The sequence below is a fragment of the Lithobates pipiens genome, unplaced genomic scaffold, assembly GCF_037356315.1.
Source record: "Lithobates pipiens isolate NorthernLeopardFrog02 unplaced genomic scaffold, aLitPip1_a1.2 Scaffold_13, whole genome shotgun sequence".
NCBI lineage: Eukaryota > Metazoa > Chordata > Amphibia > Anura > Ranidae > Lithobates > Lithobates pipiens.
The window spans coordinates 130,445,241-130,471,494 of record NW_027507718.1 but is presented as its reverse complement, the minus strand read 5'-3'; the positions used below and the strand labels follow the sequence as shown (position 1 = coordinate 130,471,494).

The window sequence follows — 26,254 nt, the reverse complement described above, 5'->3', positions numbered from 1 at the left end:
TGCTTCAAAATTGCACCCACTTGTGAAACTTTTGCCCTTATAAATCACCACGGGCGACGTTTTAAAAATGTATTTCTACAGGTTGCATGTTTTGAGTTAGAGGATGTCTAGGGCTATAATTATTGCTCTTGCTCTACCAATCGTGGTGATACCTCACATGTGTGGTTTGAACAACGTTTTTTTTTTTTTTTTTTTTTTTTTTTTTTTTTCTCACTGTTCTTTAATGTAAACATTCCTTGTAATAGACCTGAGGTCTCATATTTACACAAAAATTCAATAAAAAGTGTTTTTGAAAAATGTGGGGGGGGGGGGAGGGGGGGGTGGCAAATGGCCCTTTGAAATCTATGGGTGGAAGTGATGTTTTGATGTCGCTTCTGTCATGCAATGATATGGAGATGAGTAGGGGCCATCTTCCCATCACTCATCTCCATTTCAGGCCAGAAGAAGGATCAGATTGCCTCTGCCGGTAAGCGGTGGAGGGCACCAGAGAGCGGGGGGCCCTCTCCCACCACTGATGATTAGAAGTGATCTTGCTACTAATCCGCCGCAGAGACCACTTTTATCGGAAAGCTACCGCCTGTGGGTGGGTATGTATGCAAGCAATGCAACAAAGATGAAAGGCCTGAATGAAACCATGCTATGATGAAAGGGGCCGTGTTTTGAATTTATTTATTTTATTTTTTGTGGACCCAGCTGATAAGTTAAAGAGGAGCTGCACAAAAAAAAAAATATTAAAAGCCAGCAGCTACTAATATTGCAGCTGCTGACTTTTAATAATATCACACTTACCTGTCCCAGGTTCCAGCGATGTCGGCGGCAGATGACGAGCGATCGCTCGTCTCGCTGCAGCCACCGCCGCCATCCTCTGTCAGGGAATCGGGAAGTGAAGCATGAGGGCTTCACTGCCCGGTTCCCTACTGCGCATGCGCGAGTCGCGCTGCGCTGGTTCCCCGCTGTGTCTCTGGGAACTGTGTGTTTCCCAGAACACAACGGGGGGCGGAGCCATGCGGCGGTGGGTGGAGCCATGCGGCGGTCTGGCCGGAAGTGGGTGCAGTTACCTGGATTATCCAGGTAACTGCACCCCCCTCCCCCCCCCGAAAGGTGCCGATTGTGGCACCGGAGGGGGGGGGGATAATACTAGCGGAACTTCCCCTTTAGGGTGAAGAACCGCTTTAATTTTAAAGAAGTCCAGCCTGAGCTTGTTTGGCTGGGCTTCTCCTATGGGTCACAAAAATCAGTCCTGAACTGATACCCATTTCAGCCTCTCTGAGAGCCTGAAAAGAGCTCAGCGCTCCAATGAGAGGAGAGCTGCTGATTGACAGGCAGCAGCTCTCTGCTCGGGGATCTATGTGAACATCGCTGATGGCTCGGTTCTCAGTGAAGAGGCCCCGAGGGACAGATGCAGCATCTAGGTAAGTGAATCTGGAAAAACCGTAAACCCATACTTCTGTTCTGTGGTGTGTGTGTGTGGGTATTTTGTGTATGCACTTCTCTACTAAACATTAATGTTTAAAGAGGAAGTAAACCCTGATGGGTTTACTTCCTCTTTTTTTCCCTGCAAAGGTAAAGCATAATGGACTACTATGCATCGCATAGTAGCTCATTATGTGTCACTTACCTGACACAGGAGCCAGCGAAGTCGCCGCTGTCACCTGTAGTCCGCCGCATCCATCTTGGTTGTGGCGTCTCTCGCAGCTCCGACGAATGACAGCGGAGAAGCCGCGATGACGTCACTCCCGCGCATGCGCACGGGAGTCGCGTCTCGGAGCTCCGACGCTGCCATTCGGCGGAGCCGCGATGACGTCACTCCCGCGCATGCGCACGGGAGTCGACAAATTAGGCAAATCCATTCTTGGACTTGCCGCATTTAGTGCGCCTGCGCGCCGCTGTCTACGGCGCATGCGCCGTAGACAGCGGTGCCCATTTTCGGGCAAATATCTCCTAAACCATATAGGTTTAGGAGATATTACTTGGACCTACAGGTAAGCCTTAATCTAGGCTTACCTGTAGGTCAAAGTTGTTTGGAAGGGTTTACTTCCATTTTAACTACTTGCTGACCAGCCGTCTCAGTTTTACTGCGGCAGATTGGCACGGCTGGGCGAAACGTTGCCTTGCATTGCTTTGTCTTTTGGCCACTAGGGTTGAGTGTGTGCCAGGCAGGCACAATGGCCACCGGGCAACCCCGATTACACAGATCCAGGTTCACTGTCACAAGCAAACAAAAACACAAATCCTGGTCCTTTCAGGGGAGTAGAGACAGGGGGTGTGTGTGTGTGTGTGTGTGTGTGTGTGTGTGTGTGTGTGTGTTTGTTATTTTTTGCACAAAAAAAAAAAAAAAAAGTCAGATCAAATTCCACCAAAAGAAAGCTCTATTTGTGTGGGGGGAGAGATGCCAAATTTTGTTTGGGTACAACATCGCACAAAAGCAACGCAGTGCCATATCGCAAAAAAAAATGGCATTGAGCAGCCAAATCTTCTGGGGCTGGAGTGTTTAAGCAAATACAAGAATATGTTATTGTTTTAATTAAATAGAAGAATTTGAGTAGTATTCAAATTATGTGTGATTAACTTATTAACCTAAAATTGGTTCTGATACCTGACCGCTTATTATTCCAAATAGGAAACCTTTTTTGTTTGTAAAGATTCTAACTACCAGCAAGAATAAGTCCTTAAATTTTAAATCGAATCCACCCGGTCTATTACATTGTGGTGTTTTTGCTGACTGTGTCCCAACTGGGAAGCTTAATCCTCTTAATTTTCTTAGTGGTTATAGTCATCAAGATAAAAAAATTAGTGAAATTTTGAGTTGTCAGAGCACAACCTCTTACAATGTGTCCTTGGGTCAAGAAGTAAAGAGAAAAATTTGGCTTTAGATACTTATATACTATACTTTGTGACCTAATCAAATGTACACTTCAGGAAAAGGGCTAAATACATAGATAAAATGAATGGGAAATCCGCAGGCTTTATCAACTGCCGGCCACTGGGGTGTGTTTTTTTATTTTTATTTTTTCTGCAGTCGGTAAACTCCCCGGCATGTTATCCCATGTGTCCATACACACGTAGGCTTTTTCTGGTTGGAAAAAACTAACTAGTGGGTTTGAAGAATAGTTTTTCAGCTGTAAGAATAAATAAAACATGGCTTTTCGGCGATTTTTTTTTTTTTTTTTTTTTTTTTTTTTTTATGGGCACTTTTGAATCCTAATCTTTTCTAGGGGTATATTAAAAAACGCTAATGCAAAACTCCACAGTGGTTTATTTTATTGTTTATTTTTTTATGCGACATGCTAAAGCTACTAATGGTTTTATAACATCCAGTGTGTATGACTCTTACAGGTCTCCTTCCCATGTGTTCCTGGAGAGTAAAAGGGAAAAGCAACACACAGATGAGCTCCTCCTTTCTGTCACTGTTCTCCCCTCCTGTCAGCAGACTTCTTTTACTACTGATCTCCTCCTTGTTCTGCTACTACTTTTCTCACTGTGGTCTCTGCTGTACAGGGACTGCAAGATGCTAATACCAAGTCCTATTCAGGAACTTTTATACTATATCTGTGTAGAACTCTGCTTTTTAAATGGTGATTTGTTCTATATCTGCCTGGAGCATGGGCACAGACACACAAGTCTATATATCGAGCTAAACAGATCCACTAACTTATTACCAGCACTCTTGTGTTTTGGGGTATGAACGAAAGCTGCAATAGATTTAATTGTGTTTTCACCTTTCATTCTGTGTCTATGCACACAAATGCTGGGCTCAGAAGCGTGCCCGCAAGTTAGCCCCCAGCTTCTCCCAGGGGGTTTACCAATGCGAGGGGCTGTCAGGGGACCCCAGAAGATGAGGTTTGGGGCCACTCTGTGCAAAAAGAACTGCATAGTGGAGGCAAGTATGTTTTGTAAAATTTATTAATAATAATTGTTATAAAAAAATAAAAATAAAAATCACTTATGTTTTGAATTGTAAACAGTTTGCCTTTAGATACAATGCAGACGCTTGTTATCCATCTTTGCCAGCTGAGCCTCACTGTCAGCTGCTGTGGTCTTGGCACTTCACATGCTTTTAAGACTTGTTCCCAAAGAAGCCTGGACAAAAGTTGTGATTATATTCTGGCATCAGCTGTGAAAGGCCTGTTCTGAAAACATAGCCTGAAGGGAAAAATAATGAAATCAGTAGACTGTGCTATAGCTGGCATAAAATGTCAAGTCTTATCCCATGCCTGCTAACACTGCTAGTTATTGTTGTTTGTCACTGTTGTTTTTTTTTTTTTATTTAATTTTTTATTTTTTTTGTTAATTTCAAAGTGTGTGTGTGTGTGTGTGTGTGATTTTTCTTTGTAGCCACTTCTGTCCATTTCTCAGATATGGGGGGGGGGTTAACGCAGACTATAGCTGCATACAGTGTTTAGTAATGGCCACGTGTGACCTCCATCTGATACCTGGCTGGGAGATTGTGACAAAGTGCTAGAACAAGGACCTTTTTTAAAGCGTTTGTTACCCCAACACTTTATATTCCTGATCTATGCTTGCTGTACCATGTACTTGTTTGAGAAGGTATCCTGTTCTTTGTATTGCTTCCTTTATGTAAAATCCCTGATGTTCCTGCTAGTCCTATTGCTTTCCTATTAAAAACTGACCACACTAAGCAGAACACACCATGGTCAGTTTTATGGCAACTCGGCCTGCTCTTCAATGATCAGACGTGTCCTGATACACCCCCAGTGCACAGCCTTTCACTGGGAAGCTCTGTGTGCTGCTACTTCTACCCCAGCTCTTATGCAGCTGAGACTAAAAGGAATATCAGCTGCATGTACAGTAAATATCTCCTAAACATCTACCTATTAGTAAGCCTTATTATAGGCTTACCAATGGGTACAATTCATCTATGGGAGTTTACAACCACTTTTTTTTTTTTTTTTTTTTTTTTTATATAACCACTTGCCGACCAGCGCACGACGATGTACGTCGACAGAATGGCACGGGCAGGCAAATGGGCGTACATGTACGTCCCTTTAAATTTGCCACCGTGCTGGTCGGGACCTCCGTGAGTCCGGTCGCGGGACCCACGGACTCGATCGCCGCTGGCATCCCCGCGATCGTCTCACGGAGCGGCCGAATGAAGAAATGCCGTTGTCAACATTTCTCCATTCTGCCTAGCAACTAGTGACGCTGATCTCTGCTCCATGTGATTGGAGCAGAGATCAGTGTTCACTAAATGAAAGCCCAACCCCCCCACAGTTGGTAACACACCCCTAGGAACACTTAACTCCTACACTGCCACCCACTGGTTAACCCCTTCATTGCCAGTGTCATTTACACAGGAATCACTGCATTTTATATAGCAGTGATTATTGTATAAATGACTGGTCCCAAAAATGTCCGATGGGTCCCCCACAATGTCGCAGTCACAATAAAAATCGCTGATCGCCACCATTACAATTTTTTATTTTTTTATATATTTTTGGGGGATATTTATTATAACAAAAAGTAAAAAATAATGCGTTTTTTTTTTTTTATTTATTTATTTTTTTTTCCAAAATTGTCGCTCTATTTTTGTTTATAGCGCAAAAAAAAAAAACCGCAGGGGTGATCAAATACCACCAAAAGAAAGCTCTATTTGTGGGGGAAAAAAAGGACGTCAAATTTGTTTGGGAGCCACGTCGCACGACCGCGCAATTGTCAGTTAAAGCGACGCAGTGCCGAATCGCAAAAAGTGGTCTGGTCTTTGACCAGCAAATTGGTCCGGTCTGAAAGTGGTTAAAGTAGCATTCAATGTGGGCAGAGCAAATTCCTGCACAGAAAAATTGGGGAATTCATAAAGCATGCCCTGGACACTGTTTAGAATTCCCTCGCTTCTCTGCAAGACAAATGTTTGCGTGAGCAACAGATTCATGTACTTTCCTAGTGTATGTTCAAACCTTTGCTAGCTAGGACACACTGCAACTGAATGGGTCATAACAAATGAGTGACTCGTTCTGTGCCTCATTCAGCTACCAGTCAGGATATTCTGCAGTTGACTGCTGAAAATTTTAATTTTGGTTGAGTCATGGGCCAAAAAATGGCTATGGCCATACAAAAGACTGCTCATTCATTCATTCATTCATTCATTCATTCTTTCTTGGGTACTGTAACACAAGTGATGTCGCAAAGCTCTCTGCTCTGCCCCTCCGGCACTCCCTGGAGAGCTGGACATGCTGAGAGGCTAAGACAGCTGCCAGTCAAGAAACTGGGAGGATCCAGATATTGTCAGGATCGTTTTGGAGACTGGAGCTGGTCTGTTTGATTAGAGCACTGGGAAAACGTCACAGCTTTCGTTTCAATAGCTGTGTGTTCCCTGCTACACGCCGTCACAGCTGTGATGTTCTCGGCACTCTAATCGCAGTCAGTGGCTGTCCTCTCCTCTACGTTATAGGAAGCCCCCCTGATAGGTGGCACCAGGGGTGGGGAACCCACCTAGGCCCTGCTCCATTATCAGACTCCCTTTTTTTTATTTTTTTTATTTTTATCCCCTTTTCGGCAAGGCCAAAATGCTTCGGTGCATCTCTAATTTAAATCACAATTTTTAAAGAGCAGCTGTCATCTCTGACCCACTGTTGACTCACCAACAGTCACATTCACTTTAATGGGACGGCTGGTGATGCGGCAGTGACGCAACAAGGTGTGGGACGTCACGGCAGCAGGTGAGTGGATACCTGCTAACAGGTGCTGCCATAGTGGATCCGAAATGACAGGTTCTCTTTAGTTCAATCTTATTTTATTGAAAGGAACAAGGTGGAAAAATGTGTTCAGCATATAACCTCATTTAACGTTGGTAAGTAATAACAATAAAACGCTTTGTATAGGGAGGTTACAATTCAGTATTGTATTGTGTTTGTTACGTGTGTCTAAAAACAGTGATTCAAGCAACACGTTGAGGTATAACATAAAGGGGCTCTCCCATTTCAAAGGGAGAAGATTACATGTAAACCTCATGTATTGATAAAAATAAATTTTTATTCTAAAAACTTGTGCTGTAGAGAAGTTAGCTGAGGGAATTGCATTTTGCATCAGGAGTAGTTTAATGAGTTCCGAGGAGTACATTTTATACATAGAAGCAAGGTTGAGAGAAAGTAGGGGAAGCGGAAAGATAAGGAACGGGGGGGGATCACTCTAACATGGTCATGCGATGGTGTTGCTTAAGTCACCCTTTGCCCAGGAGATGAAGTCCAATGATTAGCAGAACATAAACCATGAGGTCCAAGTGAGAGAATTGTTAATCTTTATTAGATTCCTTGGCTAACAGCCATTCAAGGGCCATAATGCGGTCCAATTCAGTAGCCCACTCCCCCAGTGAAGGTACAGTCTTCGATTTCCAATAAGGTGGAATCGCTATTCTGACCGTGGCCAAAAAGTGACGCAAATTTTTTTGTTTGTTTTTTTTTTTTTTTATTGCTGTATAATAGGAAGATCTGTTGCCAGAATTTCTGTATGGGAGGGCAATCCCACCAAACATTGAGCATGGTACCCGTGAAGCTTACATGCCGCCAACAGGTATCAGGTGTTATCAGGTTGAAATGATGGTGGACGGGCATTTATGCCATGTCGTCGCCAACTTGAACACTTTTTTTTTTTTTTTTTTTTTTTTGACTTAGTGGCTAGAGAGATTTTGTGCATCCTAGAATAAAACATTTTCAACAGTTGATGAGGGAGACAAAGGGGGAGATTTGCTAAAACTGGTGCACAGAGAATTTGGTGCAGCTCTGCATAGTAAGCTTCCAGGTTTTATTGTCAACGCTTAATTGAACAAGCTGAAGCTAGAATATGATTGGTTATCATGCAGAGCTGCCCCAGATTCTATCTGCTCCAGTATTAGTAAATCTCCCCCAGAGTGTCATAATTCTTTTTCCCAAGCCCTCATGTAGAGTGGGAGAGCATGGTAAGAAGCATTCAGCAAGATTCAATGCCACATGCATTGGAGGAGCATATCCTTGAAGCCTGTTCAGCTATAATATCTGATAAAAATGGGAAGGTTTGCATATAGGAAGTTTAATTGTTCCTGGAGCCATAGAATACAGAGAAGTATCTGGCCTTTAAAGTGGGATCTGCTCTAAGAACCTGGGAAAGCCTCCAATGGTCTTGTTTTTTTGCCAAGGTCCAAAGCTAGTCACATGCAAAGCTGGTGGGAAGGCTGGTGTCCCAAACAAGGGAGTTGCATGCCCAGAGGGGTTTGATATGTTCCTGCTAGATATTGAGCGATCCCAGATTGGGATTGTTTGACAAGTAAGGTCACAGAGGGGGTACGAACCCCTAGGGTTTGTGGGTATGGTTCAATGGGGTTCATATGGCTTTCCAAATGAACCCAGAGCTTAGTCGTAGAGTTGAAAACCAGTCAAATATTCAAGGAAGTATCGCTGTCTTATGGTACAACGAAGCATCTGGGGCTTCAGCTCCTCCTTTTTAGCTTTTGGAAGAGATAACATTCCGAATTCTGTGACGAGCTGCATTTCAAATAAAGTTAGAAAACAGCTGGCACAATTTACGGAAGTAGGAGTTGGGTATGTGTATAGGAATTGTCTGGAATAGGTACAAAAACCAGGGAAGAACATCCATTTTCAAGGTGTTCACCCTTACTAAGCCCTGATAACCGTTTTGGATGTGTATGTAGACAGATCACTTTGGTTCTAAGGAGCAAGGGCTTAAAATTCCAGGAAAAGAGCCGGGATGCATCCACTGGTATTTGAATACAAAGGTATCAGATGAAGGTGGACCCTTTGTGTGGTTTTTATTTATTTTATTTTTTTTACCCTCTAGAGTGCCCCCTTGTCCTCTGACCTTTTTAAAGGGTCTGTAAAATCGTTTAAAAAACAAAAAACAAACGTTATACTTGCGCCCCGCCCCCAGTGTGTGTGTGTGTGTGTGTGTGTGTATTCTTGGCCACACGATTTCCTTCCCGTATGTCAGCCCTGATTTTTGGGGGCAACTTCAGAGACCTCTTTGTGGGTTTCTGCACAGATGTCCATGGAAATCGCACCCCGAAATTGGCAATAGTAGTACAGAAACTACTTTTGGGAAACTGTGGCGCTGCACTGTTTTGAACTGTGCCGTTACTGTTGATTTGTCGTGCAATTTGACATGTCAAATCACATCAGTGTGAACCAGGGCTAAACCTTGTTTGCCAATTAGCTGCCCAATTCAAGACAGAGCATTAAGGTTGGCTTGTAAATTGGAGACATCCTGTAAGGAGGTTATTCCACTGCATAACTTGGTGTCATCTGCAAAGACAGAAATGTTACTTGATCCCAGACCCAATATCGTTTATAAAGATATTAAAAAATACGGGTCCCAGCACTGAACTTTGGGGTACATCACTGATGAGAATTATTAACCACTGCTCTCTGAATTCAATCTTTTAGCCAGTTTTCTATCAATTTACAAACTATTTCCAAGCCAGTAGACTTCACCTTACACATGAGCTGTGTGTGGGGAACTGTGTCAAATGTTTTTGCAAAATCCAAATATACCACATCCACCTCCACCCCTCTGACCAAGGTTTTACTTGCCACCTCGTAAAAAGAAATCGGGTTTGTTTGACACCTGTCTTTCACGAATCCATGCTGTCTGTTGCCTAGACTTTTTTCTTGCTGGAAAAATATTTTATGTGGTCTTTTATTAACTACTTCCCGACCGCCGGCTGTCAAATGACGGCCAAGCGGCGTACCTATTGTGGCGGGAGGGCGTCATGTGACGTTGTCCCGTTTTTAAACAGAATGCGCGTGCATTCCCTGTTTCTTCGGTGGTGGCGTGTAACGGAGACACTGCTTGCCACCGAAGGGGGTGAACAGCCATTGTGATGAAGTCACGGCCGATCAGATGGTCACACCCCCACTGCACGGCGCATGCGCACGCTCGTCACTGACGCTGGTAAACAGCCATTGGCCGGCTGTTTACCCACGTGATTGTTTCACAGCCAATCACTAAAATGTAAACAAACTGCAGTAACGAGATGTTACTGGGTTCTCCTCCTCACACCGATCGTGAGGAGATTGCGGTAACATCTTAACACTTGGTGTACACCAATCACACTGTCTACCCCCCCCATAAAGAGTACCTGTCACGGCCCATCAGAGTAATTGAGTACCTATCGCCGCCCTTCAGAGTACCCAAATGCCTGTCACCAGGCAATCAGAGTACCTATCTGCAGCCCATGCTTCATAGAATATACGTTGGGGTGTTTGCTTTCCAAAATAGGGTCATTTTGTGGGTGATTGCACTGTCCTGGTGGTCCAGGACCTTCAAAAGTGTGAAAGGTAGGAATGAAATGAGATGTGTCATTTATGCTCCTAGAACGCCTGAACGTACTACTTCAATGTTCGGCCTCTCTATGTGACCAGGCTGTGTAAAAATCCTACACATGTGCTATCGCCATACTTGAGAGGAGTAGCAGAATGTGTTTCGGGTTGTAATTTTTGCTATATACATGCTATGTGTTAGAAATATCTTATAAACTAACCACTTTGTGTGTAAAAATAAATAAATAAAATAAAAAATCTTAATTTTTGCAAAGAATTGTGGGAAAAAATGACAGCTTTTTAAAAAAAAAAAACTCACCATGCTACTTACTTAATACCTTGGAATGTCTGCTTTCTAAAAAGGGGTCATTTGGGGGGTCAGGAAAGGGGGTGGGGAGGTGGGCACGGGAGAGTGCACGACCCCCCGAACTGTACCAGGCCGCATGCCTTTCACATGGGGTGGGTGCCTTGGGGACCTAGCCCCCTTTTTAATAAGGTTGGCCCCCAGATCCTAAACCCCCCCCCCCCCCCCCCCCACCCTATGTGAATGAGTATGGGGTACCTTCCCCAAAAAGAGGTCGCTCATCTGTCAGATTCGGGCCCAGAATACGATCCTGTAGAGGACAGCGGCTCCATGACAGATGGCTCTGATGACGGAGTTGTGGTCCCTGCCAAGGTCAGGCATACTAGACCCCGATCTTCTGCTGTTGAGGTGCAAGAACCGCAGGGCTCTTGTATGGAGCAGAGCAGTACTAGCGCTGCTATGCCATCGGCCTAGTACACCCTTGTCTTGGTCAAACCAGTACTGCAGTAACACGGGGTGACGTGGCAAGTCCCATAAGTGTAGTTCAAGCTGGCAAGCACCAGTAATGTCCCGCTGCCACTAAGAAGACAAAGACAGGCCCGTCGTGCCCTTAGGATTGGCAAATTCTGCAGGAAGGACACTAATTCGGAGCCCACCACTTCTGCAGCACCCGTACTCCACAGAGATTGGAAACCAATTACAGTTTCCGAATTTAAAACCTTTCTGGGCCTATCCCTCGACGTAGGCAAAGTTAAAAAGAGTGAGTTGCGGTCATATTGGTCCACTGACCCAATTCACCATATGCCCGTGTTCTCTGCTTCCATGACCGCACAGTACGAGCAGATTTTGTTTGTGCGCTTCAACAACAATTAACTCAGTCATCCTCCTGGAGACCCTGGAATACGATCAACTCTTCAAAAGTCAGCCCCTTGTAAACCACTTCAACATTTTGCAGACTTGTTTACTCCCCATCAAGTTGTCTGCGTTTTATAAGTCCCTGATTACATTTTCTGTCCGCTTGTCATTCAGTTTCTTCCCAGCAAGCGTGCCAGATATGGGGTCAAGATGTATAAGTTCTGTGACAAGGCCAAGGCTATACATGTAGTCTTATGGTTTACGAGGGAAGAGATAGTCACGTAGAGCCCACAAACTTCCTTGACTACATGGGGAGCGTTGGAAAGGGGTACCGTTTGTGGACAATTATTACACGAACGTGCAACTTTTTAGTCATTTGTTTGATCATCAGATTGGAGCATGTGGCACCGTGCAATCTAATCACCGGGGCTTTCTCCAGGGGCTTGTAGAATCTCGTCTTAGGCTGGGGGAGAGAGCCTGCTTGCAGTGTAATAACTTGCTCGCTATGAAGTGGAGGCATAATGAGTGTTTTCGTTGCCTCCCTTCATGCAGACACGATGGTCCAAATTACTACGGCGACGGGTGTTGTGGAGAAACTCCTCTGTCCATGAATATAACCTTTTTAATATGGGAGGGGTGGCCCTCCACGACCAGTTGTTGGCGCCTTACCCAATTGCCCGTGAGGCCAGGCGCTGGTACAAAAGTGTCTGTATGCTTACACTGCCCTGCCATTTTAGCACCTCAAGAAATGAGATAGGCAGGCAGTTTTAAACTAATAGCTGCATAAAATTGAGAAAATGTACCCTAGTTTGTAGACTAACTTTTGTACAAACCGATAAATAGACGCTTATTGACTTTTTTATTTCTTTTTGTTTAGCCTAAATGTACTACTAAAATTTAGTATTTTTTTTTTTTTTTTTTTTCTGATAACCAAAAGTAGAGAAAAAAAGCGTGTGTGTGTGTGTGTGTGTGTGTGTGTGTGTGTGTGTGTGTGTGTGTGTGTGTGTGTGTGTGTGTGTGTGTATATATCACTATCTCTCATATCCACTTTGAGAACGGACCATTTTGCTGGCTTAAGACCAGACCACTTTTTGCGAATTCGGCACTGCGTCACTTTAACTGACATGCGACGTGGCTCCCAAACAAAATTGACTTCCTTTTTTTTTCCCCCACAAATAAAGCTTTCTTTTGGTGGTATTTGATCACCCCTGCAGTTTTTTTTTATTTTTTGCGCTATAAACCAGAATAGAGCGTCAATTAAAAAAAAAAATAAAAATTTTTTTTTTTTTACCTTTTGCTATAATAAATATCCCCCAAAAATTATATAAACTTTTTTTTTTCTCAGTTTTGGCCAATACGTAGTCCTACATATTTTTGGTAAAAAAAAAATCGCAATAAGCGATTGGTTTGCGCAAAATTTATAGCGTTTACAAAATAGGGGATAGTTTTATGGCAATTTTAGTAGTAATTTATTTTTTTTTTTTTTTCGATTAACGGAAAATATATCGCAGAGGCAATCAAATACCATCAAAAGAGCTTTATTTGTGTGAACTAAAGGGCGCACATTTTTTTGTTTGTTTGGGTACAACATTGCATTACCAGTTAAAGCAGCGCAGTGCCAAACTGTAAAGTCCTCTGATCATTGAGCTGCCAGATGGTCCTTTTAACCACTTCAGCCCCAGACCATTAGATTCAAAGCCAATTTTTTTTTTCAAGCCTGGCTTTAAGACCCCTTTCACGCTGGGGTGTTTTTCAGGTGCTTTAGCGTTAAAAAAAAAAAAAAAAAAAAAAAGTGCCTGTAAAGCGCTTGAAAGAAGCATCCTCTGCAATCTCAATGTGAAAGCCCGAGTGCTTTCACACTGGGGCGTTTTTCAGGCGCTTTAGCTTTAAAAAAAAAAAAAGCTCCTGTAAAGCGCCTGAAAGCCGCAACTGCAATCCCAAAGGTGCTGCGCTGGCAGGGCGGCAAAAGTCCTGTAAGCAGCAGCTTTTCAGCGGTGATACACGGCTCCTAAAGCGCCCTTCCCTTTGAAATCAATGGGAAGTGCCTGCAAAGCGCTTTTGGCAGCAGAGCTTTGTGGGTGCTTTTTAACCCTATAGCGCTCGAAAAACACTAGTAAAGTGCTGCTAGTTTAAGCAGTGCTTTACGAGTGTTTTTCGGGCGCTGACATTGTGAAAGGGCTCTTAAAGCACTTGGGCTTTCACATTGAGATTGCAGATGAGGTTTCTTTCAAGCGCTTTACAGGTGCTTTATTTATTTTTTTTAACGCTAACTCGCCCCCGTGGGAAAGGGGTCTTAAGGCCTCCTTCTCCTGTATAGCACTTTTTGATGGGTGTGGGGGGGGCTGCATATAACCTTTTAGGCCTCCTTCACATATTTATGTTGGCACCTAAGTGATCCTATTGGGAATAAAGGCTTCTCCCAGTATGACAGCGCTGGTCTCAGGCCCATGCCTGCTGAGCAAGACAAGTGCTGTCAATCCAAACTAGTTATGTATTTGTCTCCTACTGAGCAGTGTGGTCAAACGGCAGTGGAATCACTGACTGTGCTAGCTCGGCATTCACAGCACCTATCAAAATGTGAGGACAGGGAAAGGTGTCAGAGGTAGAGAAACCACAGCACACTGCTCTTCTCAGTTAAGTGCTATGTAGGGGATTGTCAGCAGAAGTCTGACCACTGAAGTACAGCTGAGCTGTGCTTAACCCCTTCCCGCCGAGCGTACGCAGATGTGCGTACTCGGCTTCCGGGGGGTATACCGGGATGATGCCCGCACCGTTCAGTCTTTTAGACCCCCCGATCCCTCCATAAAGAGTACCTGTCACCACCTTTTTACTGTCACAAGGGATGTAAACGGCAATAAAAGTGAATATATAAAAGACCCCCCCCATCCCTCCTTTACACTTCAGTGTATTCAGATCGCCGAAAACGGCGATTCTGAATACCGTATATATTTTTTTTTTATTTTTTTTAAGCCAGCGCCATTGGGAGCCGAGTAAACGGTAAGTGACGTCATGACGTCGCTTCCGTGTTTACTATTAGGATACTGGAACGAAGCCTATTACGCTTCGTTCCAGTTCCTCCCCAGCAGCCGGAGGCGTCGGATATTGAATCGGTGCTCCTGATCGAGCGGGAGCACCGGTAACGGCGGCGGGAGGGGGGGACGCTTCGGTTGTTATGGCTTGATAGCCAATCGCCCGCTGGAAAAAACGGTACCTGCAGGTGCGGGCATCATCCTGGTATACCCCCGGAAGCCGAGTACACAGATCTGCATACGCTTGGTGGGAAGGGGTTAAAGTAGGGGTGTGGAAATTAGATTAATTCCTTGATCGATTCCCTTTTTTTTTTTTTTTTTTTTTTTTTATCGATCAAAACAAAATTCTGTTGATCGGTACACTCCTCCTCCTCCTCCTCCTCTCCGCCGGCTTCTGGGTCTTCAAGGAGTTCCGTCTGAGTTCCAGTGATGTCAGACATCGATGTCACTGGAGGCGTCCAGTGACATTGAAGTTCTGATTGAACATGCCGTGTACGGGGGAGGAGCTACGCATGACGGCACCCGCTGCTGCCCTACGGAATGATCATGATTGTTGGCTTTTACATGCTGTGTTATCATCTTTATGAGTAGTTTGTGTTTGAACACAAAAGTTAAATCTTATACTTAAGCGGTGAGCTTTCTTCCCATGACCTGGCGTCCTTGCTGAGATCTAAGGAGACGTGAGAGAAGTTTATGGTCCGTGTTAACCCTTTTGTTACCTGCTTGCATGACCACCTGTTTGCACATGGGTGCATGCCATAAGGTGAGGGTGATTAGTTAGACCGGAGGTGGAGGGATTGTCACTCTACTGTGGAAGAAAAAAAATCACTTCGTCAGTGCTACAGTTTGAATTTAAAACGTTTGTGTGAACTGTGAAGTTAAAGGGGTTGTAAAGGTAGATGTTTTTCCACCTTAATGCATGGAATGCATTAAGGTGAAAAAACATTTGACAGTCCCGGCGCCCCCAGCCTCCCCCGTTTTTTACTTGCCTCACCCCTCGAAAATCCCGCGCTCGTCCCCCGAAGTCCTTTCCTCCGTTCAGCCTGGCCGCTGATTGGCTGGAGTGGATGGATAGAAAGCAGCGCAGCCATTGGCTCGCGCTGCTGTCGATCGCAATCACTGACGCAGAGCGTCGGGGGACGGGGCCGTGTGATACAGCGAGCGACTATAGCCGCCGGCTGTATCACGGGAGTGCGCCCACAGATGCTTCTCACCATGCGAGGGAGCTCGCATGAATGTGAGAAGCATCTGAGGGAGGAAGCCGAGACAGCCGCCGAGGGGACCCCAGAAGAGCAGGTTCGGGGCCACTCTGCAAAACGAGCTGCACAGTGGAGGTAAGTATAACATGTTTTTGTTTTTATCTTTACAACCCCTTTAAGTCATGGATTGTGGAAACTAACTAGTGTCGGGTGATTGTATATAGTGTATACCACATTTACCACTGACTAATGCAGAGTTGCAATGCAAGGAGATCCGCTAAAAGTAGTTGGATCTGTATATGCGTTTTTTATAATTGAAATTGGTCGATTTAATTTGATTTAAAAAAATCGATTAATCGAACACAAATTTTAATCGGTAACAGCCCTACTTTTAAGTGTAACTGAAGGCAAAGCCTCATTAACCTCTCTAATTATTATAAAGCAAATACCCAGCAGCATACCCAATAGAACTCCCAGCAGGCTGCAGAATCGCTCAGAGCTTCCTTATACACACACCATGTGACCTCACATGCTGTGTAAAGCAGGACATGGGACAGAAATAACTAGTCTTATCAGCTGAAGCTGATAGGACTCATACAGGCAAACAATAGGTAATCAGCACAAGTAAATACTATGAAATAAAACAAGTCAGCTATGAACAGGGAAGCAGGGTTGCCATAGAAATGTTGGATTGAGAAGGAGGCTTGGTTAACAGTACAGGAAGTGCTCAATGTAAGGGCGGAAATCGACTCCACTGTGGACTCAGAAAACAATACGTAAGATGGCGCTGCCTTACCCCTGATATATATATATATATATATATATATATATATATATATATATATATATATATATATATATCTCTATCTCACAGTAAGTAATATGCGATTTGGGCTGGATTACAGTGGCTATACTTTGATAAGTACTTTATTATAATGGACTAAATGAAAAGAAGCATCAGAGTGGGAGAGTTTACTTCCTCTTTAACCTTTCATAAAGTTGCGTGCAATAAATAGGTAAATATACAGAAAATATAATGCATAAATCATGTGTATTAAAGGGGAGGGCCACCCTGAAAAACAAAAGTTAAAAATTACAAAAAATCTAAAAAAAAAAATGAAAAATTTTTTTTTTTTTACTTACCAGAAATGCCTGTTGCTAGGCACTTTCTCCTAATCTTCCTCTTCCTCCTCCGCGGAGATCTTCTGTCTTCGTCGCGGCATCTTCTGGGTAATGAGTCGCGCTGTGTTCTGGGAACTGTGTGTTCCAGAACACAGCGCGTCCCATTCAGAAAGCGCTGCGGGACTCGCGCATGCGCAGTAGCTGCGGGACTCGCGCATGCGCAGTAGGAAACGGGCAGTGAAGCCATAAGGCTCCGCTGCCTGTTTCCCTTACAAGGGATGGCGGCGCCGGGACCCGAGAGCCGAGGGACGGGTCGGCCTCGGGCGGCCGACATCGTGGGCGCCCTGGACAGGTGAGTGTGTTTATTAAGTCAGCAGCTGCAGTGTTTGCAGCTGCTGACTTTTTTTTTTTTTTTTTTTTTTTTTTTTTTTTATAACCGGCCCTCCACTTTAAATCCTACATAATGTGTATCAACAAATGCCAAAATTTAAATGTGTAATCCATGTCCCATACAATCAAAGCATAATATCTGAGAGATTTCCCTAAATCCATGTAATCTCTTCACATATTAAAACACTGCAGTGTCCTTCACCACCCCTTGTGGGTATCCTCTCACCTGGTACTGTGGACCCCAGAAGAATAAATAGGGTCTCGTGAGCCTTTTAAACAGCGGCTCAGTTGTTCATCCTCTACATATGCTAAACCTCCAATTTACAATCCTTCAGGTGCAGGTCAACCAAAAAAGGAAGCGCAGACCGTCATTTCATATAAGTTTATTGGTACAAAAAAAAATCAGGGCTTTGACCCATTCCAAAAAAGATCCTATGAGAGAGCCAAAGGGGGAACTCTTTGAGAGCAGCTTTTGCAAGTGTAATAGGAATAAGTTTAAACAAAAAAAAAAAAAAACACACATTTAACTCCCCTGTAGCTTGCACTCAGAAGCGAATGCCCACATATATAAACGCCGTTCAAACCACACGTGAGGTATTGCAGTGTGCGTTAGAGCTTGTGCAACAATTCTAGCACTAGACTTCCCCTGTATCGCTAAACTGGTAACCTGTAAAAAAAAATTCAAAGCGTCGCATATGGAGATTTTTAAGTACCGAAATTTTGGCACCATTCCATGAGTGTGCGCAATTTTGAAGCATGACATGTTGGGTTTTTATTTACCTGGTGTAAAATCTTTCACATTATATCAAAAAATTGGGCTAACTTTAGTTTGCGTGTGTGTGTTGGTTGTTACTTTTTTGAAAAGAAAAAAAAAAATAAAAAAGTTAGAAAAATTATTGCACAAATACCGTGTGAGATAAAGTTGCAATGGCCGCCATTTTATTCCCTCGGGTGTCTGCTAAAAAAAACATGTAAAATGTTTGGGGGTTCTGAGTAATTGTCCATCAAAAAAAATGATGATGGGAGAGAAGTGCCAGAATAGGCCCGGTATGCAAGGGGTTAAACCTCATATTGTCAGCTCCCTTGTAATGGCAATTACTTTATAAAGTTACTTTAACTTTAAATGTGTTTTAATTTTTTACATTCATTTTAAACTCCCACTGTACACGCACATTTTGAACACATGCCTACTTTTGGGTCACAAGCTTATGATACCGATGATTGTGTCATATTGCCATGCATGCTGGAGTGAGGGCAATAATTCTAGTGCCATCATTCACTGTTAACTCCAAATTAATGCAAAAGTCTTCACCCACGTCCCAGCCCCCCCGTTTGCATTTTTCATGTTTTTGTTGCCTCACAATCTGGAATTAACATGGATTGTTTGAGGCTTTGCATCACTTTAATTTACAGAACATGCCCTCAACTTTTGAAGTGGTGCCTCTGTTTGTTTTGTGGTGTGTGGGTGTTTTTGCTTAAAAAAAAAAAAAAAAAAAAAAAATAAATAATAATAATAAAAATAGGACAAAATAACAGTCAATGTGCAGAACTATTCACCCCCCCCTAAAGTCACTAGAGCCACTTTTTTAACTTGTGTGTTTTTTGCCGCCATCACAGCTCCAAGTAACTTTTGGATAAGTCTCTATGAGCTTGCCACATCTTACCACTGGGATTTTTGCCCATTCCTCCCTGCAAAACTTCTCCACCTCCTTCAAGTTAGCTGGTTTACGCCTGTGAACAGCAATTGTTTAAGTCTGACCACAGATTTTCTATTGGATTGAGGTCTGGGCTTTGACTAGGCCATTCCAACACATTTTACATGCTTCCCCTTAAACCACTCAAGTGTTGCTTTAGCAGTGTGTTTGGGGTCATTGTCCTGCTGGAAGGTTTTTTGCTGAAAGTAATGGCTTTCTTCTGGCCACTCTGCCATAAAGCCCGACTCCATGGAGTGTACGGCTCTTTGTCATCCTATGTACAGATACCTTAGTTCTCTGTGCTGCCTCTCTCATTAATGCCCTCCTTGCCCGGTCTGTTAAGGGGGGGGGGGGGTTGTGTGCGTCCATCTCTTGGCAGGTTTGCTGTTGTGCCATGTTCTTACCATTTTGGGTTATGATGGATTTGATGGTGCTCCTAGGGATCATCAAAGATTTGGAATTTTTTTTTTTTTTTTTTTTGTCCCTTACTTGTTTGGGGAGTTCCTTGGTCTTCATGGTAGTGTTTGGTTAGTGGTGCCTCTTGCTTAGGTGGTGCAGCCTCTGGGACCTTTTAAATAGGTGTGTGTGTGTGTGTGTGTATATGTAATGACAGGTCATGTGACACTTGGACAGCACACAGGTGGACATCATTTTACTAACTATGTGACTTCTGAAAGTAATTGTACCAGAGCTTTTTTATGGGCTCCATTACAAAGGGGGTGAATACATGCGCACATGCCAATTTATCATCTGTTTTTTTTTATTTATTTTTTTTTTTTTAAATCCTTGAACATTTTGGGGGGGGTTCCAGCAGTGAGTGTTTATTTTTTTTATTTTTTTGTAATTCCTTTATTTTCCAAAATAAAAGTTTCACAGACCATAAAGAAAACTGACAGTGATTTAAGATAAGAACAGAGACAGGAAGTGGATACAGTTTGGCGTAATAACAGCATCATCAAATATCAAACAGCAGATATCAAATCCCGGAGTTGTGCACTCAGTAATATGCATAAGTGGTTATGGCTATGTATTGTGGCTAGCTGTGCACCACTCCGGGGGGGAACCATCTGACCGTTATCCTAGCAACCTCCTACCGCCAGTTGAGTCACCAGGACTATACTGTAGTAGACTCACTGATACCTGTCACGGAGAGCCGTCCCACAACCAGCTAGGCCCAGCCGTGCGGGGCAACTGATGAGTTATGAAAAGTAGGATATTCAAAGTATCTGGATGGACCGGCCTAGGGCGGGGAGCGAATCGGGGAAAGGAAAAGGGAACAAAGGGAGTGGAAAGGCAGGATGGTAGGGATGGAAGAGAAAACAGAGAAGTAAAGTAAAGTGGAGTGGAGTGGTGGTGGTGCCTCCAGACCAGAGGACGATTTACACTACAGAGACTAATCAGGCAGAGCAACCTCGCGGAGGTAGGCTTCCGTGTAGATGTAGTGTTGCCATGGTCGCCATGTCTCCCGGAAGACCTCCTCCCCCCCCCCCCCCCCCACACAGAGTGGCAGTAAGATCTTCCATGTTTCTTATGTCATTCACCTTGGCAAACCACAGGGATTTAGTTGGCGGAATCTCCGATCTCCAGCACAAGGGAATGCATGCCTTGGCGGCATTCAAAAGATGAATGGTAAGAGAGGCTTTGTATTTCTTAATGGATCGCTTAGAGAGGTGCAGTAGACAAGCCGCGGGGTCTCCCTCCAGGGAAACACCAGTCAGGTGCTCGATCGTGCGTGCCACCTCCGTCCAGTAGGGTTTAATTTTGGGGCAGTCCCAGAAAATGTGCAGCATCGTCCCCTCCCCCACATTACAGCGCCAACAGAGACTGGGGACCCGTGGGAAGAAACAGTGTAGAGAGGTGGGCACTCTATACCAACGGGTCAAAATTTTATAGCAGGATTCCTGGACCCTGGTGGCAATGGAGGATTTCTGGGCGAAGTAAAGGATCTTCTCCCGCTGTGAGCCACTAAATTGGACGCCTAGGTCCAACTCCCATTTAGAAAGAAAAGGGGGGATGAACCCTTCAGCTGGAGAGATCAGGGAGGAGTAGATCAGAGATAGACAATGGCGAGTCGGTTCCCTGCGGTGGCAGATGCGCTCCAGCTCCGTGAGTGGGCACGATATGCCAGGCGTCCTCGCACATCTGCGCAAGAAATTACGGAGTTGGAGACTGCTCCAGAAGTCCAACGGGGGGTCTAAAGTGGACATCCTTGCTTCTAGTGCAAGTTGGCCGTCCGGACCCAAGAAGTCGTAAAAATGAGACCGCCCCGTTGATGCCAACCGCCCAAAAGCGGGGTTCAGCCTGCCAGGCGGAAAGTCTGGATTACCCAAAATTGGCACCATGGGAGAAGGCATCGGGGAGATCGAGGAATGTCGGAGGGCGTCCCTGATCACCCGTAAGGTACTGCCTAGCGTAGGATGGTCATTTAATTCCTTTGGCAGCGGGGTAGCGACCCACGGCCAGCACCTGGCCATACCCTCAGAATCCTCCAGTTCCATCGCCACCCACTGCTTGGCCTCCGCATGGCAATACCAGTCGACCAGTCTAGTAAGGTGGGCCGCCCTGTAATACGCCTTGATGTCTGGGAGACCGACTCCTCCCCTGTGCTTAGCCATATGGAGGATCTGCAGTCTGATACGTGGTTTTTGATGGGACCAAATTAAGTCACGGAACAGCGAGTCAACTCGCTTGAAGAAAGACGGAGGGAGACGGATGGGGAGGGCTTGTAGTAGATATAATATCCTAGGCAATACGGTCATCTTAATGGTGTTGCAGCGGCCGAACCAGGTTAAAGTAAGGGAATGCCATTGGTGGAGATCGGATTTGAGACGGAGAAGGAGTGGGGCAAAGTTCGCCTGGTATAAGTTAGAGGGATCCGCACTGATGTCGACACCCAAGTAATGAATAGTATCGGCCGCCCAGCGCAGCTGATGGGCCGAGCGCAAGCGGCCGACAATGGCCTTGTCTACGGTGATGTTAAGGAGGGACGATTTAGTCAAATTAATCGAAAACATAGAGAGAGCTCCGTAGTGCTGCAGGGACTGGAGAAGGTTGGGGAGTGAATTCAGAGGATCTGTTAGGAAAAAGATTAGGTCATCCGCAAAAGCGGCCACCTTGTGGGACCCAGAGGATTTATGAAAACCTGCAATGCCAGGGTCTTCCCGAATCCTACACAGGAGGGGTTCCAGCGAGAGTATGAAAATCAGTGGGGACAGGGGACAACCCTGCCGAGTGCCGTTACGGATGTTAAAGAAACCGGACCTCGTTTCATTCACTTTGACCGCAGCCGTGGGATGGGAGTACCAGCAGTGAGTGTTAATATCTAGGCATGTATACCTCCTCTTTAGTGTGTGTGTGTGTGTGTGTGTGTGTGTGTGTATTTGGGTTCATTCCTTTGAATGTAATGTACATAATAGTACTTTGATTCTATGTATAACACTAAGGGCCGGTTCACACTGCGGGCGATGCGAGGCGACACGACTCGCCTCGCCGCAGTGTGACAAGTCGCCCCCGTTCTGTACAATGGAACCGTTCTGAGAGGAGCGACTCGAGTTGCTCCGACTCAGAAAAAAGGTTCCTGTACTACTTCTCGGCGACCTCGGGGCGACTTGCATTGACTTCTATACAGAAGTCATTTGCAAGTCGCCGCTGAGGTCGCGGCAGGTCGCGGCGAGGCAAGTCGGTGTCGCCTCGCCTCGCCTGCAGTGTGAACCGGCCCTTAAGGGGAATTTTTATGTGTGGCCTATTTGGGCTTTCACCTCAACACATGCCTTGGCTGTCACTTTGCCATTCTGTTTGCGCACAAGTCTGTAGTCTGTTCCTATATAGTAGGTTTCTAGAACCTCTCCAGCCAATGTATTTTAGCATTATTCTTGTTAATAATTTTGAGAGTACATGGTCTTCAATAATATTGCAGAACAAAAATCTAGCTGTATAACAAATACCTGATTTAACATTTAATTTTTGTCTTTGTAGGTTACTGTTCCTGGGAAGTAGATTCCTCTGTTTGTAATTTGGATGATCAGCTGAAATTATTTGTATCTCGCCATTCAGCAAACTTTTCCCAAGATGTGAAAGGTATGGTGATTCTGATTTTATATAGTGTAATACAATATGGCTGAATGGTAATGTTAGATGATTAAACTATTGTGTGCTGTTACACCACCTTTGTGAATTCTCATTCTCATGTTCCTAATTCTTTCCTACCTAATGCTAAACTCCAGTCACAAAAACTTCTTCAAATATAATTGCTCATTAGCCACTAGTCCACTTTGCAAACCCATCTATTACCTTGTAATAAAAGTAGCTGTGATCACTGTGCTGTAAAATGACCAGACCAGTCTGCCTGTATGCGAAGAGAGAAGCAGTGACTGGTCTCCATTACAGGAAGTTCTTGCACAAAGGAAAAGGCTCTCATTGGTTTACTGCACAGATCTGGAAGAATTGCACAAAGCACCCCACCATTCAAGTAAGAATAAACATGTCTCTTCTATATAGACAATATTTTTGTTTCACCCAGATTTCAGCTTTAACCTCTGCAGCCCCGGTGGATTTGGCAGCTCAAAGACCGGAGGACTCTTTACAATTTGACACTGCGCTGCTTTAACTGGTAATTGCGTGGTCATGCAATGCTGTACCCAAACGAAATTTGTCTTTTTTTTTTATTTTTTATTTTTTTTTCCCCCATACAAATGGAGCTTTCCTTTTTTTCTTTGCCTCTGCGATTAATTTATATATTATAATTTAAATTTTTTCACAATTTTATTAAGACTGCATTTTTTAAAATATATATTTTTTTTTTTTGTTTTGTTTTATATGACTAAAATTGAGTTTTATATTTAGGCCAAATTTTATATTCAGTCTCATGTCTTTGGTTAAAAAAAATTTCAATAAGCGTCTGTCTATTGGTTTGCGCAAAAGTTTTTTTTTTTTTTTTTTTTGTCACAAGTGATTGAAAAATGATCAAAAAAAATTAAATTAAATAAAACTACAGAAGGTTGTCACTAATCTATTGCTCACACATGGCATGGTTATATGAGGAATTACACCCCAAAAATACATTCTACTGCTTCTCCTGAGCATGGGGACTTTTTGGGAGCCTAGCTGCATACAGGACCCTGAAAACTAATTGCCGCCTTCAGGATTTCTAAGGGTGTAAATTTTTCGATTTCACTCCTCACTACCTAATTTGGAAAGAAGACACTTCAAGCTATTTGCTGTGAGGCATGGAATATTTTATATTTTGCCACAAGTTTCGGGAAAACAATTTTTTTTTTTTTTTGCTTAAACAATGTTGTCACTAAATGATATATTGCTCACAGATGGCATGGTTATATGTGGAGTTACACCCCAAAACACATTCTACTGCTTCTCCTCAGTACAGGGATATCACATGTGTGGACATTTTTTGGCAGTCTAACCATGTACAGGACCCCGAAAAACCAATCACTGCCTTCAGGCTCTCTATTGTTTTAGGAGGCCATGAAATGCTTAGTTAAACAATGCTCTTTCTGACACTTTTTGTTTACATGAAATTGTATTTATTTCTTATATTCACCGACTGACACAGCTTCTTCTCTTTAGACCATCGGGTTGTTATGCCACCTTCAGGAGAGGACTAGGCATTACATGTGATAATAAAACTAGAACTTTCTAGTTCCGCCCAAGGGGCGCTCCCTTAGGTAACAACCCCTCAGCCTGCTACTGCAGCCTCCGTTTTATTTTGCCTAGTGAAGAAGGACCTGGCAGGCTGGATACACTTATGCTTGTAGTCTCCCCAGCCTGGCCATCGAGCGTGTGCAGACCAGAGCTCCGCGCTGGGTCGGCCACAACGAAACCTCCGCTCCAGAGGTGGTCGGTGAGGTTTTATGCTCTGGGGCGCACATATGACCGGGCTAGGGCTGAAACAACGAATCGATTGATCGACTATGAAATTAATCGATTTACTATTTTCATAATCTATGAATCGGCCAGTAATATAATGGGGCTAAAAAAAAAAAAACTAAAATGAGCCCTTTATAGTACAAAAGTATCATCACTACTGATGAACCCCTTCCGGTAGTGATTATCTGCTTTTTTTTTTTTTTTTGCCCTATAAAGGGCTAATTTTAGTCTTAACACCATTATGTTGCTAAACGTCTTAGGCCTGGTTCACATCTATGTGTTTATTGGTGCTTTTTGCAGAAACGCACTACAGTTCATTTACATGGTTTCCTATGGGACACGTTCATATCTGTGCTTTTTTTCAGCCGCTGCATATTTGGAAAGGGTCAGGGACTTTTAATGCGAAATGGTGTGTTTTTTTTTTTATTTTTTTTTTTATTTTTTTTTTTTTTTTGGTTCAATATAATTCAATGGAGAAGCTGCAGAAAAGAATGTAATGTGTTTGTTTTTTGCGCTGCCCAAAAAAAATGCAAAACGAAAATTGCAGTAAAATCACGTGCGCAAAAATCAAAATGTACAGCAAAAAGCACTGCAGAAACGGATCAAAAGCAAAAACTGCATAGGTGTGTACCGAGCCTTATGCTGGCCCCACAGATCAATTTTCAGGTGAGAATATTCGCTGAACTAAAGAATTTTTGTTTGAAATTTTCACTTAATTTCTGAACAAAAAACACACTGTCTGAAAGTTTCCTTTTCACAAAGAAGTTTTCTATTTTAAAATTTTCCCGTCACTGCGGTTGAAAATGAACATCAATTTGACCCACTTTTTTTTTTTTTTTTTTTTTTTTTTTTTTTTGGGTATTAACCAATTAATCGAAACAATAATTGGCCAACTAATCAATTATGAAAATAATTGTTAGTTGCAGCCCTAGACCGGGCTACTGATGTCTGTGTCAGTATGCCGAGGCCAGCAGCCACTCTGTACTGATCAGAGAGTGGGTCTGTAATGGAATGTCTCCCAGCTCTTCATGACTGGTAAGTACAGCTCTCCCTGCCTCGGTGGTCCTAAACAGCTGGGCGTTCCCTGGGAGGTCGATTTAGGGATCCCTATCTTCCCCCCTCCCTGTGGAGGATGCTGCATGTGGCTGCTGAGGCCAGGAAGGCTAAGGCCTCTTTCACATGGGGCGGATCAGCTTACCGCAGAGTCCGTCGTCATCCGATCTGCAGACGGATGGAAAAATAGCTTTTTCCAAAACTACTTTCAGGACAGCCACCCGAGAGATCATGGCTCCACCTCCCAAAGGAAACGCCTCCTCCATCAGAGCTTTTTAAGGGAAGTCTCCACGCAGCCTCTTCAGTTTTTTGTTTCCTCCAACCAGGAGGAACACCTCCGGTGGGAACCATGATCTCTCGGGTGGTCCTGGGGGTTAGGTTCTCACCTGGGGTTTTTTTTCTTTAAGCAGCTGGTCCTCCCATCTGCCTCCCGGGGGCATGATCCCATTGTCTCTCCCTCCCC

At 44.0% G+C, this 26,254-nt stretch overlaps 1 protein-coding gene across 1 annotated transcript in view; it reads left to right on the top strand.

Moving 5' to 3' along the window:
* Positions 1-26,254, top strand: part of MAP1S (microtubule associated protein 1S) — a 106,412-nt gene that overhangs the window by 5,366 nt on the left and 74,792 nt on the right. The window contains exon 2 of the mRNA XM_077475571.1: positions 22,831-22,932. Coding sequence (XP_077331697.1) covers positions 22,831-22,932 — 102 coding nt within the window. The remainder of the gene's footprint in view (positions 1-22,830; positions 22,933-26,254) is intronic.